At 41.9% G+C, this 15,918-nt stretch overlaps 1 protein-coding gene and 1 non-coding gene across 2 annotated transcripts in view; both read right to left on the bottom strand.

Annotated features, from left to right (window-relative positions):
* Window positions 1-15,918, bottom strand: part of ADGRD1 (adhesion G protein-coupled receptor D1) — a 482,794-nt gene that overhangs the window by 89,721 nt on the left and 377,155 nt on the right. The window contains exon 19 of the mRNA XM_043977059.1: window positions 2,013-2,079. Coding sequence (XP_043832994.1) covers window positions 2,013-2,079 — 67 coding nt within the window. The remainder of the gene's footprint in view (window positions 1-2,012; window positions 2,080-15,918) is intronic.
* On the bottom strand, window positions 3,734-3,841 carry LOC122737683. The gene has a single exon (XR_006354489.1). It is a non-coding gene; the product is annotated as a U6 spliceosomal RNA (small nuclear RNA).

The raw sequence follows: 15,918 nt of genomic DNA, 5'->3' as shown, positions 1-15,918 counted from the left end.
CGCAGTCAAAAGAGTAGCAAGTTGACCAAGTAGGATTTGAACCCAGCTCCTGTGACCCCCCCCCAATCCAGCTGGATTTAGTGCCCCTAAGAGTCACTGTCCCCTCATTGACATTCTTTGTGATGTGGGGTAGATATGCCAGTGCTCTTTGGCCTCATTCCTATAATCAGATGCCTTCCCCTAGACAAAGTCAGCATATCTCAGGAAAGTAGGGACAGAGATATGGGGTGGCATATGTACATGGGACACTCCTGCTATAATTTTGTCCAGTAATTATGCCCTGTAGCTGGGTCCCACCCTGTGATGATACTTTCTCTATTTATCTAATGGTACCTCAGCTTGGTTCAATGCCATTCCACAACATCCAACAGTGTTTATTATGTACCTGGTATTTATAAAGCTCAGAGGGTTGCCTGGGGCACAGATTGGTTATAGTGTCAGATGGCCAGTAGTGTCGGAGAGAGGATTTTAGAATACCTACTTTGAACGGTGACCCTCTGGTCCCCAAGACAGGCTGCCTCTACTCTAACACCATAAGTTGCTAAGCAAGTGATGGTTCTGTATCTGTTGTTATCAATGAAGGGGAAGCCAATGAAATCATAAACCAGGACACACACACGCACACACACAATGTCCAAGTCTCCCTTAAAGGTAGTGAGCTTGGAGTCAGGAAGATGGATTAAAATCCTGCTTCTGTCACTGGATTTGGAGTTGAAGTTTTATTTAAGCTCTACCACCATCCAAACTCTGCCCATGGGATTTCAGGCAAGTCATTCCCTCCCAATCTCCTCTTCCCTAAAATGAGGGATTTGGGTCCTACCAACAGACATACATACTCCCAGAAGGTCAAAGATAGATAGAAAGAAAGAATGAGCCGAAATATTCACAGCAGCATTTTTGTGATAGCAAAGAACTAGAAAAAAAAAGTAGGGGAGGCGGCATCATTGGGTGAATAGGTGAACAAATTGGGGTATGTAAATGTGATGAAATACTAACATGTAGTAAGACATGACAAATAAGAAAAAGTAGAGAAAGATGGGAAGACTTCCATGAACTGATACAGAGTGAAGTAGAACCAGAACAATATACACAATGACTGCAATCATATCAATGATAAAGCACTAAAAGGAAGTTAAATTCCATAATTGCAATCACCTCCAGATTGCCAGAAATACCATCTGACCCATGGGCCTTGCCATCCACCCTTCTGTTGCAGCCTTGAGACCCCTGGACTTTTCCATCTGCCCTGCAGCTGCATTTTCTTTTTATGTGTTGTCTCCTTTAATTAAAGAGTAAACACCCTGATAGTGGAGACTGTGTCATTTTTTTCTATTTATATACCTAGAAAGTGCTTAATAAATACTTTTTATTTCTTTGATTTATTCCCTCATTGACTGATCTTGATCCTAGAGAACAGATAAGGAAATACACCTCTCTCCTATAGGCAGAGAGGTGAGGATCTCTGGAAACAGAATGTTGAACAGAGTCAGACATAGTTACCATAATAGTTATTCCTGCTTACTTGTTTTTCTTTGTTAGAAGAGAGGAGTCCATTCTGAGTATTATGAATGTGGGGATACTTTATCTATCTAAATATTATGATTCCCTACTTTGCAGCTGAGGAAACTGAGACTAAGAAAACTTATAAGTTGCCATGGGTCTTATAGCTACTCAGTATCTGATCCTGGATTTGAACTCAGGTCTCCTGGCTCCAAGTTCAGAATTCTATATTTTCTGCACTAAGAAACTTGATGGGGAAAAAAACAAACCTGATAACTGGAGAGATCAAGAAAAGCTTCATGGAAAAAGGTGGAGCTTGGAGGAGAAAAAGCTTTTTAGCAAGTTGAAGGATTTGGGACTAGATAGCCTGCAAAAATTTCCAAAGGTCATTCAAGAGCAGTCACCTTCCAAAAATCACTAGAGCAACTCTCAGAGCATATCCCCAGGAAAGGCATTATATAAAGCCAACAAATCACTAAATTCTGAATAAAGCAACCATTATCATTCCTTACTTGCTATTTTCTCCATAGCTGTCCATGCTGGCAGATACAGAAATGATGCAGATCACAAGCGGACAACCTACAAAAACAAAAAAAAGAGGAAAGTGTTTTATTTTTCAATTTTCATTTATTCAATCATTCATTCAGCAAATATCTACTGACTGACTGCTACCTGTACCGTACATAGAAGAAACATACCACAGTCCCTGCCTTCCAAGAGTTTACAATGAATCTATCTGGGGGGATGAGACATACTTATGAACCAGACACTGTGTGAAGCACTGGGGTTACAAAGAAAGGCAAATACAATAAAATAAAATAAGATAAAATTTAATTTAATAAAAATAAAATAAAATAAGCAGTCCCCTCTCTCAAGGAATTTGAATTGTAGTGGGAGAATCTACATATACACAGGTATAAATAATACACACCCAAAGCTAGGACAAGTTATCCTTGGAGGCTGTGGCTCTATTAGCTAGGAAGCACTTGAAGGGTCTTCCCACAAGGTGCAGCTGGAGCTGAGCCTTGAAGGGAACCAGGGATTCCCAAAGGCAGAGGTGAGTAAGGAAAGCATTTCTAGGAATGTGGGATGGGCTGGAAGCCAGTGCAAAAATCAGGGGAGGCCTCAGTCAATGGGAAGGAAAGAGGGATCATAGAGAAGAGGGAAATGGGAACAAAGGTTCCCTTTGGCAGCCATTCTTTGGGCCTCTCAGGGCTGATACTTCCTAGTTACCCATGGGTATAGAATTAGTGGCATCCTAGCCCTCTCTCAGAATCAGCTTAACTAAGTCAGTTCTTTTTTTCTTTCCTTTTCTTTCCTCTCCTTTCCTTTCCTTTCTTCCTTTCTTTTTTCTTTTTTCTTTCATTTCTTTCTTTCTCCTCTCTCTTTATGTCTTTATGTTTCTCTGTGCCTTTCTCTGTCTCTCTCTGTCTCTGTCTCTCTGTCTCTGTCTCTGTCTCTGTCTCTGTCTGTCTGTCTCTCTCTCTGTCTCTCTCTCTGTCTCTCTGTCTCTCTCTGTCTCTCTCTGTCTCTCTCTCTCTCTTTCTCTCTCTTTCTCTCTCTTTCTCTCTCTTTCTTTTTGGAGACTGAGGCTCCCTATCTTTCCCAGGCTGAAAGTGTAATAACCATTTACAGACCCAAGCCCATTACTGATCAGCAAAGAAGCTTTGACCTGTTCCATTTCCATCCTGGGACAGTTTTTCCCTCCTTACACAGCCTGCTGGCTCCCTCTACTCTCAAGGACTCATCATCTTGATGCCAGACCCTGCAAATATATCCAATCAGCTTAACCCTACTGCAGCACAGAACTCCTGAATTCAAGCAATCCACCAACTTCAGCTTCCCTGGTAGTAGGGAATTGTTAAAGGCTAAAATTCTGGCTATATTGTCTAAAATAGCTAATGAGCGGTCACCAATAAATTATAAGCTTTAGCAAGAGTTAGACTTTTAAGCATTTATTAAGGAGAATAAGAATTTGGTAAAGAGAGAACAAAAAGGCCTACATTCATCCATCTATTAAGGGGAGAGCACGTTTCTAGCTCCGCTCTCCGCTAGCGTCCACAGGAAAGAGAACGAGTCAGAGCGCCAGCCTCCCCCTTCTTCCTCCCACAAGCAAACATCACTTCCTGACACCAAAGAAAAAAATGCATGGTCTTGCCCTCAAAGACCTTCACCTCATGGGCGGAACTCTTCTCCAGCAGGTGGCGTCATTCCAATCGTTACAGAGTACACCATACCCAGCTGGAGTCACTTCGAATTTGTGTGTCATCCTTGGGCAGGAGCCATCTAATCTTCTCTGTATCATTCCAATTTTAGTAATCTGTGCTGCCGAAGCGAGCACTGGAGTCACTTTGAAAAGAAGCTTCCTAAAAAGCTGTTAAGACAGTGAGGTGGCACAGTAGACAGAGCACTCACGGTTCAATTTAGTTGAATAGGAGAAAGCACGAAGGGGAATAATATGAGATATCTAGAAAGGGAAATGGAAGCCAGATAGTGGAGGATTTTGAATGGAAGCCGGAGGAGATGGCATTTAATAGGGAGCCATTGAGGGTCTAAGCATCAGTTTCTCGTGTAAAAAAAAAATGGGTGTAACAGGAGAAATCCTCACCTCTCTCCCAGGCCTCTTGTGAGGAAAATGCTTTATAATCACAAATAACCTCACATATAAATGTGGCATCATTACTCTGACCAGAAATCTGGTTTCTATGAGGAGCAGACTAGGCTTATGGGAATTCTTGACAGGACCCTGGCTCTTAAAGGAAATGCAAAATCTTCTTCCTTCAAACTGCCACAGCTTTTGAGTAACTGTGGGGCTGCTGATGCTGCCCCAGAGAGAAATTCAGCTGGGCTGAGGGCTGGTAATGGATTTTATCACTTGGTTGAGTGCCTAAGACGACAGTTATTAGCTACAAGGCACTGGTTAGAAATTGCTACAATTTGAGTCTTTTTGCTATTGTTGTTAGCTGATTTGTATAAACTCATATCACCCGCTGTTTCTCAGCTCAAGTTTGGGGTCTTATGAATGTGTACATTTGGTTTTGTTTGCAGAAAGGCTGAGGAGGCTTGAGAAACATTGTAGGCTTTATAAGGAGGACTCGCCATGAAATAATAGCCTTTCCACCAGTAATAAACCTGAAATTTCCATTCTGAAACTTCTATGCCCCTTTGGACCCCATTGTCTACACTGCTACTATCTACACTGCTGCCCAGTTCAGTCCCCTGGGACCAAATAGAACAAATCTAACCTCTCTTGTATGTGAAAGTCCTTCACTTTAGAGTATCATTCTTCTTTGTTGTTGGTCAGTCCTTTCAGTCACGTCCAACTCTTCATGACCACATTTAAGGTTTTCTTGGCAAAGATATTGGAGTGGTTTCCCATTTCCTCCCCCAGCTCCTTTTACAGGGGAGGAAACTGAGGCAAACAAGGTGAAGTGATTTGCCCAGGGTCACTCAGCTAGGAAGTGTCTGAGGCTATATTTGAACTCGGGTCTTCCTGACTCTATCCACTGTGCCACCTAGCTACCCCCATCATTCTTCCTTACTCTGGGCTCAACAGTCCCAGATGCTTCAAAACATCTCAAAATGATGTGGTACCATGCTGATGACTGTCCTCTGGATGCTGTCCAGCTTATCTCAGTCTTTCCTTAACTGTAGTGCCTGGGACTGAACACAAAACTTCAGATGTGGTTAGACCAGAACAGAGGACAGAGGGATCATCACTGCTGTATTCCTGGGAGTGCATCCTCCTTACTAGACAGCAAGCTCTTTTTAAATGTAGATCCTTTCAATACCTAGTAGGTACTTAATAAATGCTTATACAATAGAATAGAGTCAAATACAGTACAAGCAATAGAGAAGGGTATAGATTAGAGAGCAGACAAGAACAGGGAGGGGTGACAAATACACTGAATAGCAGGGTCAAATGGGGAAAGATCTTGACAGGCTAGAAAAAGTGGGTGGAATGTAATAAGATGGAATTTAATGGGGATAAGTGTGAAGTCTGGAGAAGTAATATAATGTACTGGATAGAAAATCAGTTTTAGAGTCAGAAAGTCCTGCCTCCCATATTTGACTATATGACCTTGGGCAAGTCACTTAAATCCATATCAACCCTCAACCTTTTTGGCCTCTCTCTAGCCTCAGACACTCTCTAGTTCACCCTCTTCTTGATACTCTCTTCTTTTTTCTCTTCTTTTCTTTTCTTTTTTTTTCCTTTTTTAAAATTTGCTGGGCAATGAGGGTTAAGTTGACTTGCCCACAGTCACACAGCTAGTAAGTGTCAAGTGTCTAAGGTCAAATTTGAACTCATGTCCTCCTGAATCCAGGGCTGGTGCTTTATCTACTGCACCACCTAACTGCCCCCCCCCCACTGCCCCAATACTCTCTTCTTTCTAGATTTTCATGACACTGTTTTCCACTGGTTCTCTTCCAAAACGTCTGACCAATCCTTCTCATACTCCTGTGCTTGAACTTTATCTAGGTCATGCCAACCAATTGTAGGTATCCCCTAAGGCTCTGTCCTGGACTCTCATCTCTCCTCCTTCTATATAGTTTCACTTGGTAATCCCTTCAACTTCTTCCATGGATTCAATGATCATTTCTAGGCAAATGATTCTCACACCTATTTATCCAGCCCTAACCTCTCTCCCAACTTTCTGTGTATATGTGTATGTGTATGTGTGTATATGTATATCCAGTCTTGAATTTCCAACTGCCTATCAGATATCTCAAATTGGATGTCCTGTAAATACCTTAAACACATGTCCCAAACTGAACTCATTATCTTTCCTCAAAAACCCTCCCTTCTTCCTAACTTTTCTATTTCTGTCAAGGACACCACCATCCTCCCAGTCACCCACATTCACAAACTACATGTTATCCTCAATTTCTCACTCTCTTTCATCTCCCATATGTAATCCGTTGTAAAGTCCCTAGGCACTGGGGATAGAAATAAAGTGAATGGAAGACTCCCCATTCACAAGAAGTTTGTAATCTAACAGGAAATATCAATTACAACATAAGTATATACAGACTACATAAAACCCTTTGGAGGCAGGGTGGGTGGTATCATAGAGAGAATACTGGAACTGGAGTCGGGAAGAACTGGATTCAATCCTTCCTCAGACTTTTATTAGCTATACAACCTGAGTCATGTCATAAACCATCAGGGAGGGGCAGCTAGGTGGCACTGTGGATAAAGCACTGGCCCTGAATTCAGGAGGACCTGAGTTCAAATCCAGCCTCTGACACTTGACACTTACTAGCTGTGTGACCATGGGCAAGTCACTTAACCCTAAATTGCCCTGCAAAAACAAAATAAAACAAAAACATAAGCCCTTGGGGGTTGTTTCCTCATCAGTAAAATTAGGTTAGACTCAATGATTGCTAAGGTCCAGCCCTAAATCTAGAATCTTAAGCTCTATCCTTGAGAGCTATTGGCATTCTCCTTTTAATTTGTTTCCCATATAGCATGAATATGTCTCTAGATCTGATTCTCTTTATCAATTGAGCTGTGCCGTGGTTCACCAAACTTACTTGTTTCAAGTTACATTAGTAACCAGAGAGGAAAGAGATGAGGGTCCCAGCCCCATCACTCATTGAGGCTTTCAGTTATGATTTTTACTAAAGCTAAGGGAAAATACAACCTGTTTTATAGAAACAAACCGGAACAAATGTGAGTTTCACTTTGACTTCATTTTCCTGAAATCCTCATCCCCTCCCCCCCACCCCCAATAGGTGGTTATCTACCTCATAGCCCTGGGAAAGTGATAGACATCCAGAATGTTTAGCTTGACTAGTTCTTTATTTTAGCCTGCAAAGAAGAAAACCAAATAGAAAATTTTGCTGGCAAGGTAGAACATGGTATAAGCAGCCATTGGTTCATTGTGAACACACACAGGCAACAGCCCTAAACACACAATTTTTTCCCAATTGTTACAATAGAATATTGAAGGGTAGGTTTTTAAAAAAAAAGGAAAATACTCTCAAATCCGAACTCTGCTATTATGATTCAGACATGTTGCTCTCCTACTAAATTCTAGACATTTGGGGAAAGTAATTCTTTTAACTAGGGTAAGCCAGAAGGCAATACTCGAAGTCTAATTGTATATTTCATAGATATTTATGATCTAACGTTGTTTGCTCTCTGACTCTAGAATTGGATCTATGATTTCATTGGAACTCCAGGAAGAAGTACCACCTCTGAAATTTGCAATAGCTAACATTTATATGGTACTTCAAGGTTTGCTTAAATAGTGCTTCCCCTAGGGGGCAGTTAGGTGACACAATGGATAAAGCACCGGCCCTGGATTCAGGAGGACCTGAGTTCAAACCCAGCCTCAGACACTTGACACTTTACTACCTGTGTGACCCTGGGCGAGTTGTTTAACCCTCATTGCTCCACCAAAAAAAAAAAAAAAAAACCCAAACCCCAAAACAAACAAAAAAAGCTGCTACAAATAGTGCTTCCCCTATGCCCACCTCCTTACCATGTACAGTAATTTCTTCTGGGAAAGTCACTGATCTGATAAACCTAGAAGTGCTTCTCTACCCAGCTCTACTACCTCCTAGAGAGATAACAAAAGCCCTTCTTTTCACTTCCTTTATGACATTAACACTTTGTTGTCTCGATTACCTGTCCTTCACTTTCTATAGTTTCATGAATTCAGTTGGGAAGGTCCGTTAACTGATTAGCAGTTTCCTGATTAACCCCACAAGACACACACACACACACACACACACACATACCTCTTTACTTTCTTGGAAATGAGGGTTGAAGTCATTAAGCCTCATTACAATGTTTTCCTCTCCTTCTGTCAATACACTGAATCCAGCTAAAACACTCCCTTCTACAAGCTTTTCCCAATCCCCCTTAACACTGGTGCTTTCTCTGTGTTGATGATTTCTGATTTATCCTTATCTTTCTTGTTTGCACATGGTTCTTTGCATGTTGTCACTCTCATTAAGATGTGAGGTTCTCGGGAGCAGGGACTATTTTTGTCTTCATATCCCCAGCACTTAACAAAGTATCTGGCACATCTTAGTTGCTTAAAGTTTATTGACAAACACAAAAGGAAGTCATGAAAGGCAGATATCCCAACTAATAAGAGTGTTGCATTTGGAGCCAAAGTGGGCCTAATTCAACAGTTCCCAATCTGTGAGCCATGGAACCAACAGGAACTACTAAGTTATGGAAAGGGATACCCAGATCCATTTGTACACCAAGAATTGACATCAGGATCACCCCTAAAACACACAGCATGAATTACATATACATAAATGAAATAAAAACTGATATAAGGAAAAACGTCCTAATAATTAGAGTTGTCTAGATGCAGAATGTGATGCTTTTCAAGGTGGTGGGCTCTGCTCACCAGAGGTCTCCAAGCAGATTCTGAAAGACGATTTGTCAAGGAAGTCATAGAAAGGCTTCATGTGATAGAAGCAATTCCTGTTGAGGGGAAGGATCTGAATTTCCTTCTAATTTTGATATCCCAGGATTCCATCAGTATCTATCTAACATGAGAATTCAGGACAGGGCTAAGCTAGATCCCTAACCTTTAATGATTACCTATGCCCAAGTGCTTCTTCAGTCCTAAAGTGGGCACTTAATAACACTAATAACTGAGGAGCTTGATAATAACTTGTGAGGAAGGAACAAAATGCTTTGAGAAATCTGTGTCCTTGAAGATTTTGAAATTCCTAACCATTCTTTAGGTCCTTTCTCCAATCCACCTCTACCATTAAATTTCTCTTCCTTCTCCCAACCATACCACCACCTTCAGCTATGCTCAATTGGGTGAGACTCTCCCTGAACTTTTCTGGCATTTCATATGTACATACATATGTGTGCATGTATAATATGTGGTATTGTCTACTAGAGAGCAGGATGAGGGTTTATTTACCTCTGGACCTTCTACAGCTCCCATGAATGACATTGTATATTGTAGAAGAAGAGTAGTAGAAGGAAGGGAAGGGAAGGGAAGGGAAGGGAAGGGAAGGGAAGGGAAGGGAAGGGAAGGGAAGGGAAGGGAAGGGAAGGGAAGGGAAGGGAAGGCATCAATAAAATTATTTTTAGTAAAAGAAAGACAACAATATGGATGCAGAGCATCTTTTTAGGTTCATAGAATGTTAGACCTTGGAAGGACCACAGTGGTCATCTAGCCCAATTCCCTCCTTTCATAGATGAACAAACTGAGGCCTGGAGAGGCCCAAGGTCATGCAGCTAGTCAGTCATAGAGTTTATGACTCCAAAGCCAATATTCTGACCTAAAAGCTTTATATGCGCATGTCACCAGTACTGCCATGGCATTCATTTGAACGAATAGGAAAGGGCGGTGATTATTTTGTTGGCTTTTTCTGGAGTGACTGCCATAGGAGTTCTGTTTGAGGGCCTAGTCACAGTCAAAGGGATAAGAAACCAAAAAATTCAGGCCAAAAACATCTATACCCCTCATGGCATATATGAATAAATGCCCTGGAGACTTCACTTAAAGAGGGAGACTTAAACAAACCTCTCTTATTCAGAACAATCATATCCAAGTGTCCCTAGACTCCAGAACAAGCAAAGCTGTGAAATTTCCAGCTCTGGGCCCAAAAGGGAAATCTATGTTATGAAATAAAGCCATGGCGATCGATGGGCTTTCAATATGGGGAATGAGTCAGCTCCCTGACTGCATAGCAAGTCCTTCCCACTTCTGAAATGAGGATTCCACAGCCTCGAGGGGAACAAAGCATCCTGCGCTGTTTGGCTGCCAATCTCCTGGCTCAACAGTCACGGAGCAACCAAGGGACAAATGGGGAAGGTGGGGGAGGGGAGGGAGTCGCAGCCTCGCTGAATGCATCATCCTAAAAGTGACCAAGAAGTAAAGCTGGACCCAGAGCCAAATACCACCCCCCTAACCCCCAACACCCCAGGCTTGGAGGCACCTGCCCTCCCATAGCCAGATAATCAGAAAACCAGAGGGTTTGCTCTCCACTTTGAGGTCCTCTCAGCCCACACGAAGGTGTTGCTATAGCCTGAACTTGGCTTTCTTGTGGTTTCCCCTCCTTTTAGGTCCAATGCTTAGCAGAAGCTTTTCAGCAGGCTCACTGGGCTTTTTCCCAAAACAGGATTTCTACAACATGATTCAACTGTGTGAGTGTCTCTACTCTTATAAGGAGACTCAGGGGGAGGCTGAAGGTTGAGGGCATCTAATTTGGTTTGAGGGAGCGCAGGATTGCCTCAAAAGGGATCCTGATTCAATGAACTGACTTCCTGATTAAGCTAGGTATATCTGTCTCTGTCTCTGTCTCTCCTCTCTCTTCCTCCCCCCTCTTCTTTCCTCTCTTCCCCTTCCTTTCGTTTTTCCCTTCCCAATGTGTGTGTGTGTGTGTGTGTGTGTGTGTATATATGGATGAATATGTATGCGGAATGCATGTTAGCATGTATGCATATCTATACAGACACATGCATATTAGTGTTTATATGTGCATACACATAATACAAAGTTATAAGAGAGTTTAATATTCCAATGGTGAAGCTTACATTCTTTTGGGCTCCATAAATAGATCTGAGGATCATCAACATAGAGGTAATAATTGAAACTGTGGGATCTGATGAGACCCCCATGTGAAGTGATAAAGAAGGAAAAAAGGAGAGTTGCCCAGGAAGGAACCCTGGGGGACACCCACCTTTAGCATGTGTCACCTGCATGAAGATCCAGCAACAGAGATTGAGAAGGAGCCGTAAAACAGATAGGGGGAGAATGAGAATCGAGTAATGCCATGGAATTCTAGAGGAAAGAGAGTTGTCGTTCACCCTTCATTCTCGAAGGGGATCAATGACATCAGGAGGTCGATGTCTTGACTCTCAAGTGAATTAGATTTAAGTGAGGGAGAGCTGTACAAAGTCATCAACCTCACTCTCCTCCAGAGTCATCAGAGTCCAGTGGCAAGACATAGTTCAAGATGACTGGCTGATGGCCCCAGATGCAGTGGGAGACCTTGGCCTTTTTAAGCTAAGATCTTTCCCAGGTCTCAGTTTGTCTGGGGCAATGCCCATAGGGTATAAAGAAGGAAAAGGTGATCCACATTGTCAACACCTGCTGAGAGGTCAAGAGGAGTAAGGATTGAGAAAAGACCACTGGATATGGTCTTTGGACCATAGAGAGTTAAGAGAAAAGAGGAAAGGAAGCAAAAGTATCATATGTATAATTATATCATATATAATGTATATGTCATATAGTACATTATCATATGCATATATATATACAAATGTTTATAATACATTTGCCAGCTATAATTATATCACATATAAGGATACTTTTATATGCATATATGGTCTCCCTCAATATAATATGATATGACATGATATGATATGATATGATATGATATGATATGATATGATATGATATGATATGATATGATATGATATGATATGGTATGGTATGATATAACATAACATAACATAACATAACATAACATAACATAACATAATATAATATAATATAATATAATATAATATAATATAATATAATATAATATAACCTCTTTGAGGGAAGCGTAAGAACCAGGGCGCCACCCCCTGCCGAGAAAAACATAAAGTGACCTTTCAAAGGTCAGATTGACATCAGGAAGTTGCCTCTATTCATAGACCACCTTTAAGTCATGTCAATCAATGGACTTGAATGCTATCAGCCAATTAGCTTGGTGGTATGTGGGGGGGGCTGCCCTCTTCCAGTCTGCAGGAAGCTTTCATTCAGACAGACTGAGAAACTGTCTCTTTGGTGGCTGGAGCAAGCTCATGGTGGCAGAAGAAGCAGGCCAGGGGAGACAGGTTTCCTATCTTTCTGAACTTCACGTGTTCTTTCTTGGATAGCTAGGTGAAGGTGGCTTTCTCTCTCTCTCTTTGCTAACCCCTAATATACTTTAATAAATGCTTAAAAGCCTAAACTGAGGGGCAGCTAGGGTGGCACAGTGGATAAAGCACCAACCCTGGATTCAGGAGTACCTGAGTTCAAATCCGGCCTCAGACACTTGACACTTGCTGGCTGTGTGACCTTGGGCAAGTCACTTAACCCCCATCACCCCACACAAAACAAAACAAAAAAGCCTAAACTGTTGCTGAATTTATCAGTAAATCTTAGCTAGTTCCCCCTCCCCCAAAACTGGGGAGGGGGAGCAGGTAAGGACACACATTAGATTTTAAACATCACAGAAGGACTGAAGGACAGTCTTATTTGGGGTTGTGTAAGGAGAGGGAGGCAGAGGGAAGGGAGAAGACCATGAAGAGCCTATAAAGATCCAGATAACTCTGTGCCAAAGGAAGCTGTTTCAATGTCCTGTCCCCCAGGAAGCCTTCCTTTTTATAACTCTTCTACCTATAATCTCTCCCCTCTCTGAACTGTCATGTTCCTAATTATTTTTATTATCGTATGTGTCCTCTATAGAGGCAGCATGAGGCCCTGGAAGTAACACAAGACTTGAAATCAGATGAGACCCAGTTTGAAATTCTTGCTCCCAAACTTACTGACTGTGGCGATGTTTCTGGAGAAGTCTTATCTCCTCTCTAAGCTTCAGTTTCCTTATCTGTAAAATAAGGCTAATCCTGCTTGCTCTATAGTTCTTAAAGGGTCATCATGGATAAAGTCTCAAGAAACCATAAAGTTCTATGGAAATGGGAATTCGTGTAATTATTATGCCATTCACAGCACTTTGGGAGTATGTGTTTCCTTAACTAGGTTTTTCTCTTCATTCATTCATGTCTTTGGTCACATAGCTTTGTTGTTGTTCAGTTGCTTTTTATCCCTGTCCAATTCTTCATGACCCCATTTGGGGTTTTCTTGGAAAAAATACTGGTCTGGTTTGCCATTTCCTTCTACAGCTCATTTTACCAATGAGGAAACTGAGGCAAACAGGGTAAAATGACTTGCCCAGGATCCCATGGCTAGTGAGTGTCTGAGGCTGGATTTGAACTCAGAAAGATGAGTCTTCTTGATGGCGCTCTATCCGCTGTGCCACCTACTTCCTACTAGAGCCAGGAAATCCGGGTTCGAATCCTAGATGTGTATCTTACCACCTTCATGATTTGGGGAAAGTCACTTATCCTGTGTGGGTTTCAGTTTCTTCCTCTGGAAAACTGAGAGTTGTTATCTGATGGCTTCTGAGATTCCTTCCTGCTTTAAAACTATGACAAATCAACCAACCAACCAATTAACTAAGTAATCTATCAACCGACAAATTAATCAGCCAATTAATTAATTTTTCACTGGTTGATTAATTAATTGATTGATTAATAAGAATGAGAACTTCCTCTATGCCAGGCACTGTGCTAAGTGTCAGGGATACAAAGAGAAATAGTCTGTACCCTAAAGGGGTTCACATTCTAAAAGGCAGCGACAGCCTATATGGGGAATGGAGGCTGTGGAAGGGTGTGTTGGTCTGGTAAGTGCAATAGAAAAGCCAATTAATACTTGATTTCTCAAAGCAATTCTACTGTTCATTTGATGACTGTTCCCTGAGCAAGAAGCAGAAAGTAAAGGATGGGGGTGGGAGGAAAAGGATAGCACCACTGCAGGATGATCATTGTGAAGCATGGGCCAGCTACAGATAATGGCTTCTCACCAATCAAAATGGCAGCAAGAGTGGGGCAGCAAGCAGGGAAGCATGAAGGGAGAATGGCCAGAGTTAATGAAGCAGAGTTGAGGGGCTGGGGTCAGTCAGGTCTGAGATCATGGTCCCAAGAACAAGACGAGAGAAGAGTTGTGCCTATTCAATACGACAAACATTTATTAAATAATCGTGGTTAATTTAATAAGGAATAATTATTAAGGAATAATGACTGGGGTAGTGAGGTGGCATAGTCGATAGAGTGCCAGGATTGGAGTCAGGAAGACGTGAGTTCAAATCCAGCCTTAGACACTTACTAGCTGTGTGACCCTGGGCAAGTCACTTAATCCTGTTTGCCTCAGTTTCCTCATCTGCAAAATGAGCTGGAGAGCCCAGGGTCACACAGTTAGTAAATGTTAAGTGTCTGAGGCCGGATTTGAACTCAGGTACTCCTGACTCCAGGGCCGGTGCTCTATCCACTGCGCCACCTAGCTGCCCCTGCTCCAGTATCTTTTTATTGTTTGTTTTTGGGGTTTTTTTTGGTTTTTTGGTTTTTTCTGTGAGGCAATTGGGGTTAAGTGACTTGTCCAAGGTCACACAGCTAGTAGGTATCAAGTGTCTGAGGCCAGATTTGAACTCAGGTCCTCCTGAGTCCAGGGCCGGTGCTCTATCTACTGCACCACCTAGCTGCCCCAATCCAGTATCTTTGCCAAGAAAACACCGAATGGGATCACAAAGAATCAGATACGACTAAAACTGATTGAACAACAATGATGAGACTAATAATATCTTGTATTTACATATAGTGCTTTAAGGTTTGCAAACATCTCCTTTTATCCTCAAAACAACCCTGAGAGGTTCGTATCATTATTATCACCACTTTACAGATGAGGAAGTGGAGGCAGAGCAGAAGTGACTTGCCCAGGGTCATAGTAAGCATCTGAGGCCAGATTTCAACTCGAGTCTTCCCGACTCTCTATCTAGGACTCTATCCACTAGGCCACTGAGCTATCTCACTATGAGAACAAAGCCCTGTGTTAGTAAGGATACAAAGAAAAAAAAATGAAAATAATCCCTGTCCTCAAGGAGCTTAGATTCTATTAAGATGACAGACTATGCACAGAGATAAGTAAATGTTAAGAATATGCCACGGGGGCAGCTAGGTGCCACAGTGGATAAAGCACTGGCCATGGATTCAGGAGGACCCGAGTTCAAATCTAGCCTCAGACACTTGACACTCACTAGCTGTGTGACCCTGGGCAAGTCACTAAACCCTCATTGCCCTGCGAAAAAGAAAAAAAATAATATGCCAAGTACATGTGATGTTGGCCAAGTTACTTAACATCTCCAGGCCTCAGTTTCCTTATCTGTACAATGAAGGGGTTGGACTAGATGGTTTCGGAAAACTCTTGTCAGATACCAATTTAGGAACTCTGTATTCTATGACCTTATCTACAGAATAATTCCAAGTGAAGACAGCAGTAACAATTAGAGGAATCAGGAATAGCCTTAGAAAATGGCATTGAACTGGCATTCTGTCCCAACTTTATATCCTCCTCAGTACTTAGCATAGATCTGGGTCCATGGTGGAAAAATAACAGCAACAATACTTTAAGATTTCCAAAGCACTTTACAGTTTATATCATTTGATTCTTATATGAAGCAAGTGTCTTATTTCCCCCATTTTATGGATAAAGGGACTGAGACTACGAGGAGTGAAATTTATTCATTAGGGTCATATAGTTAGCAAATGATTATGGCTGGATTTGAACTCACATCTTCCTGACGCCAAGTCCAGCTCTCTCTCTCTCTCTCTCTCTCTCTCTCTCT

This window comes from Dromiciops gliroides, chromosome 1 (genome assembly GCF_019393635.1).
Source record: "Dromiciops gliroides isolate mDroGli1 chromosome 1, mDroGli1.pri, whole genome shotgun sequence".
NCBI classification, from domain to species: Eukaryota; Metazoa; Chordata; class Mammalia; order Microbiotheria; family Microbiotheriidae; genus Dromiciops; species Dromiciops gliroides.
The sequence above is the reverse complement of the archived record's forward strand: the minus strand, read 5'-3'. Positions and strand labels throughout refer to the sequence as shown.